This window comes from Oncorhynchus nerka, linkage group LG18, assembly GCF_034236695.1.
Source record: "Oncorhynchus nerka isolate Pitt River linkage group LG18, Oner_Uvic_2.0, whole genome shotgun sequence".
In the NCBI taxonomy this organism is placed as follows: domain Eukaryota; kingdom Metazoa; phylum Chordata; class Actinopteri; order Salmoniformes; family Salmonidae; genus Oncorhynchus; species Oncorhynchus nerka.
The window spans coordinates 79,712,046-79,718,143 of NC_088413.1; the positions used below are offsets into that span (position 1 = coordinate 79,712,046).

Sequence of the window (6,098 nt, forward strand, 5' to 3'; positions counted from 1 at the left end):
AGGGTTGTTATGGTGGTTATGGTGGATACAACACAGGGTTGTTATGGTGGTTATGGTGGATACAACACAGGGTTGTTATGGTGGATACAACACAGGGTGGTTATGGTGGTTATGGTGGATACAACACAGGGTTGTTATGGTGGATACAACACAGGGTTGTTATGGTGGATACAACACAGGTTTGTAATGGTGGATACAACACATGGTTGTTATGGTGGATACAACACAGGTTTGTAATGGTGGATACAACACAGGGTTGTTATGGTGGATACAACACAGGGTTGTTATGGTGGATACAACACAGGGTTGTTATGGTTGATACAACACAGGGTTGTTATGGTGGTTATGGTGGATACAACACAGGGTTGTTATGGTGGATACAACACAGGGTTGTTATGGTGGATACAACACAGGGTTGTTATGGTGGATACAACACAGGGTTGTTATGGTGGATACAACACAGGGTGGTTATGGTGGATACAACACAGGGTTGTTATGGTGGATACAACACAGGGTTGTTATGGTGGATACAACACAGGGTTGTTATGGTGGATACAACACAGGGTGGTTATGGTGGATACAACACAGGGTTGTTATGGTGGATACAACACAGGGTTGTTATGGTGGATACAACACAGGGTTGTTATGGTGGATACAACACAGGGTGGTTATGGTGGATACAACACAGGGTTGTTATGGTGGATACAACACAGGGTTGTTATGGTGGATACAACACAGGGTTGTTATGGTGGATACAACACAGGGTTGTTATGGTGGATACAACACAGGGTTGTTATGGTGGATACAACACAGGGTTGTATGGTGGATACAACACAGGGTTGTTATGGTGGATACAACACAGGGTTGTATGGTGGATACAACACAGGGTGGTTATGGGGTTAATTCCATTTCAAATCCAGTCAATTCAGAAATTATTCAGAAATTTCAATTCCAACTCTCTTCAATGAGGAAAATTTGGAATTGAATTTGGGATTATTTTCTGAATGAACTGGAATTGATATGAAATGAACCAAAACCCTAATTGTCCCTGTAAGTCTATGATAACATTGTTGTCCTCTACAGAGTTCTAGAACCAGAACTAACAGGGCAGGGTTCTGGAGTCTGGTGATGAGTAGTAGTCTTCTTTGATTGGTTAGATGGATGAAGCTGGTAGACTTTAACCCAATCATAATAATTTACATGTTAAGACAGGACAGTAAGCTCAGAGTTCCATTTCCAGGTAAGAGTTCCAGATGTCCATGGTTATGGAGCAGGATGTTTGTACATGTATGGCAGAGTATCCATGGTTACAGAGCATGGTTATGGAGCAGTCTGTATGTACATGTATGGCTGAGTATCCATGGTTACAGAGCAGTATATACATGTATGGCTGAGTATCCATGGTTATGGAGCAGTCTGTATGTACATGTATGGCTGAGTATCCATGGTTACGGAGCAGTATATCCATGTATGGCTCAGTATTGAGAGTCGTGTACTGTACAGTCAAGGCTATGGGTCTGGACCGTCTGGTGATCTGTAGAGTTCAGGGGTCAGGAGCGTTGTCAGTCGACGTCACTCCAACCCAACACTATCTGATGTAAGACGATGCGGCTGGTTGGTCTATAGAGGAAAGGAGGGCGTGGTGTTGTGTTGTGTACACGGCTGTGAGTTAAATTAACCCTCCTGGGTACATCTAAAATCCCAACTTATTCCTATGTAATGCAATACTTTTGGCACAAGTCTGGCCAAAAATAGTGCCAAATATAGGGAATAAGGTGCAATTTGGGACATAACCCTAGAGAGCCCAGAAATTGAGCAGCCTGGTGCCTTTCTGAGTACCAAATGGCTCCGTATTCCTTATGTAGTGCACTATATAGGGAATAGGGTACTATAGGGCCATGGTTAAAAGTAGAGCACTATATAGGGAATAGGGGTCTATAGGGCCCTGGTCTAAAGTAGTGCACTATGTAGGGAATAGGGTTCTATAGGGCCCTGGTCTAATGTAGTGCACTATATAGGGAATAGGGTGCCATTGTCTTGCTTCACTGCAGTGCTGAGTCAACTCCTTAACACACTGAGCCAGACAGGTCTGCTTCCCCTGGAGTGTAGAAGTCAGGAATGGGCAGGCCGGTGTGCAGGGTCACCTACAGAACACAGGACAAACATCGCCATCATCACCCTCCTCTTCCTCATCATCATCATCACCATCCTCCTCCTCTTCATCATCATCATCATCATCCTCCTCATCATCATCATCACCATCCTCCTCCTCTTCATCATCATCATCCTCATCATCATCATCACCCTCCTCTTCCTCATCATCATCATCATCACTATCATCCTCCTCCTCTTCCTCCTCCTCATCATCATCCTCATCCTCCTCATCACCATCCTCCTCCTCTTCATCATCATCATCATCATCATCATCACCATCCTCCTCCTCTTCCTCATCATCACCATCCTCCTCCTCATCATCATCATCACTATCCTCCTCCTCCTCTTCCTCATCATCATCATCATCATATCCTTGCAGCAAAAAAATAGTATATTTCCCCAAGTGGATAGAACGAGCTGAAGAAAACATGTCATTTAAAATATTGACCACCAGGTGGAACTGTAGAGCTGAATGAGAAACTAGACAGCTATCAACGTTACTGCTGCTGGTGTCAGCAAACACATCATTACTGTATTGACCACCAGGTGGAGGTGTTGAGCTGAATGAGAAACTAGACAGCTATCAACGTTACTGCTGCTGGTGTCAGCAAACACATCATTGCTGTCACCAATACAGATAAATATAGATGAGGACGCTGTCTGTCTACAGGCAGGGATAATTTTATACATATTCATAGACTCTATTGTGTAGCTTCTTCAGGCTTTTCTCTGCTCCGGAGATGCTACGCAGGTTGGAGTAATGGTTTCTACGTTGGGGCTACTCTGGTTGGAGTAATGGTTTCTACGTTGGGGCTACTCTGGTTGGAGTAATGGTTTCTACGTTGGGGCTACTCTGGTTGGTAAAACATTGTTTCCACGTTGGGGCTACCTGGTTGGAGTAATCAAATCAAATCAAATGTATTTATAAAGCCCTTCGTACATCAGCTGATATCTCAAAGTGCTGTACAGAAACCCAGCCTAAAACCCCAAACAGCAAGCAATGCAGGTGTAAAAGCACGGTGGCTAGGAAAAACTCCCTAGAAAGGCCAAAACCTAGGAAGAAACCTAGAGAGGAACCAGGCTATGAGGGGTGGCCAGTCCTCTTCTGGCTGTGCCGGGTGGAGATGAAAACAGAACATGGCCAAGATGTTCAAATGTTCATAAATGACCAGCATGGTCGAATAATAATAAGGCAGAACAGTTGAAACTGGAGCAGCAGCACAGTCAGGTGGAATGGGGACAGCAAGGAGTCATCATGTCAGGTAGTAATGGTTTCTACGTTGGGGCTACTCTGGTTGGTAAAACATTGTTTCCACGTTGGGGCTACCTGGTTGGTAAAACATTGTTTCCACGTTGGGGCTACCTGGTTGGGAAAACATTGTTTCCACGTTGGGGCTACTCTGGTTGGGAAAACATTGTTTCCACGTTGGGGCTACCTGGTTGGTATTAACAGTGTTTCTATGTTGTCGTGACATTACCTCAACATTAGTGGAGTGTTTCTACTTTTGGGATACCTGGTGGGTAATGTTTCTACGTTGGGGTTATAACATTGTTTCTATATTGGGGACTGTAACGTTTCTACGTTGTTTCTAGGTTACCTGTACGTTGCGGTTGAGGCTGACAGCAGGGTAGTAGATCCCCTCGATGCCTTCGAAGGCCACAGGACCCTGCTGTTCGTCGTTGATGAGGAAGATGAGCACCCCTCTGGTGAAGTCTAACAACACTCCTACTGTAGCCTCTTCACTGACGCCCCCGTCCGTCCTGAAGAGACACACAAACACAGGGGTAAGGTCCAACACACACACTATGCACTGAGCAACAATACATAAGGTCCAACACACACACTATGCACTGAGCAACAATACATAAGGTCCAACACACACACTATGCACTGAGCAACAATACACACATACTGTCAGCACCACAGGGGGTTGGTGGCACCTTAATTGGGGAGGACAGGCTCGTGGTAATAACTGGAGCGAAATCTGTGGAATTTTATGATTTTTTAAAAACATTTTATTTCACCTTTATTTAACCAGGTAGGCTAGTTGAGAACACCTTTATTTAACCAGGTAGGCCAGTTGAGAACACCTTTATTTAACCAGGTAGGCTAGTTGAGAACACCTTTATTTAACCAGGTAGGCTAGTTGAGAATACCTTTATTTAACCAGGTAGGATAGTTGAGAACACCTTTATTTAACCAGGTAGGCTAGTTGAGAACACCTTTATTTAACCCGGTAGGCTAGTAGAGAACACCTTTATTTAACCAGGTAGGCTAGATGAGAACACCTTTATTTAACCAGGTAGGCTAGTTGAGAACACCTTTATTTAACCAGGTAGGCTAGTTGAGAACACCTTTATTTAACCAGGTAGGCCAGTTGAGAACACCTTTATTTAACCAGGTAGGCTAGTTGAGAACACCTTTATTTAATCAGGTAGGCTAGTTGAGAACACCTTTATTTAACCAGGTAGGCCAGTTGAGAACACCTTTATTTAACCAGGTAGGCTAGTTGAGAACACCTTTATTTAACCACGTAGGCTAGTTGAGACCACCTTTATTTAACCAGGTAGGCTAGTTGAGAATCAAATCAAATCAAATTTATTTATATAGCCCTTCGTACATCAGCTGATATCTCAAAGTGCTGTACAGAAACCCAGCCTAAAACCCCAAACAGCAAGCAATGCAGGTGAGAACACCTTTATTTAACCAGGTAGGCTAGTTGAGAACACCTTTATTTAACCAGGTAGGCCAGTTGAGAACACCTTTATTTAACCAGGTAGGCCAGTTGAGAACACCTTTATTTAACCAGGTAGGCCAGTTGAGAACACCTTTATTTAACCAGGTAGGCTAGTTGAGAACACCTTTATTTAACCAGGTAGGCTAGTTGAGAACACCTTTATTTAACCAGGTAGGCTAGTTGAGAACACCTTTATTTAACCAGGTAGGCCAGTTGAGAACACCTTTATTTAACCAGGTAGGCTAGTTGAGAACAAGTTCTCATTTACAACTGCGACCTGGCCAAGATAAAGCAAAGCAGTGCGACACAAACAACAACACAGAGTTACGCATGGAATAAAACAAACATACAGTCAATAACACAATAGAAAAAGTTTATATACAGTGTGTACAAATGAAGTAAGGAGGTAAGGCAATAAGTAGGCCAATAGTGGCGAAGTAATTACAATTTAGCAAATTAACACCGGAGTGATAGATGAGCAGATGATGATGTGCAAGTAGAAATACTGGTGTGCAAAAGAGCAGAAAAGTAAATCAAAACAAATATGGGGATGAGGTAGGTAGATTGGATGGGCTATTTACAGATGGACTATGAACAACTGCAGTGATCGGTGAGCTGCTCTGACAGCTGATGCTTAAAGTTAGAGAGGGAGATATAAGTCTCCAACTTCAGCGATTTTTTTGCAATTCGTTCCAGTCAGTGGAACGATATAAATTCCATCAAACACGTGGTTTCCATGGTTTCCATTGTTTCCAGGTGTTTGATGACATTCCGTTCGTTCCGTTCCCGCCCATCATTATGACCCGTCCTCCCCTCAGCAGCCTCCTCTGGTACACACATAAACCTAAACATAAAATACACTCCGTATGTTGTACAGATCCGTCAACACATTTCCCGTTTGGGCATCGACTATCTTATTTTATATTTCACACGCTAAAGTATGTCGAAGCAAAACACTGATTCACTGATTGACATGTAAAACACATCGTAGCTCACCATTGAGAGACACAGAGACCCAGTGGCTAAGTTATCCCTCCATTTCTATTACCTGTTAGTGTGTGTGTGTACCAGGTGACATACCTGTTGGTGTGTGAGTTGTTGTGTGTGTACCAGGTGACATACCTGTTGGTGTGTGAGTTGTTATGTGTGTACCAGGCGACATACCTGTTGGTGTGTGAGTTGTGTGTGTGTATACCAGGTGACATA

At 43.5% G+C, this 6,098-nt stretch overlaps 1 protein-coding gene across 1 annotated transcript in view; it reads right to left on the minus strand.

Moving 5' to 3' along the window:
* Positions 1–781: 781 nt before the first annotated feature.
* LOC115124204 (E3 ubiquitin-protein ligase TRIM9-like) overlaps positions 782–6,098 on the minus strand; it is a 74,344-nt gene continuing 69,027 nt past the window's right edge. The window contains exons 8-9 of the mRNA XM_065003381.1: positions 3,753–3,915; positions 782–2,144 (exon numbers count right to left, since the gene is read on the minus strand). Coding sequence (XP_064859453.1) covers positions 2,067–2,144; positions 3,753–3,915 — 241 coding nt within the window. The 3' untranslated portion in view covers positions 782–2,066. The remainder of the gene's footprint in view (positions 2,145–3,752; positions 3,916–6,098) is intronic.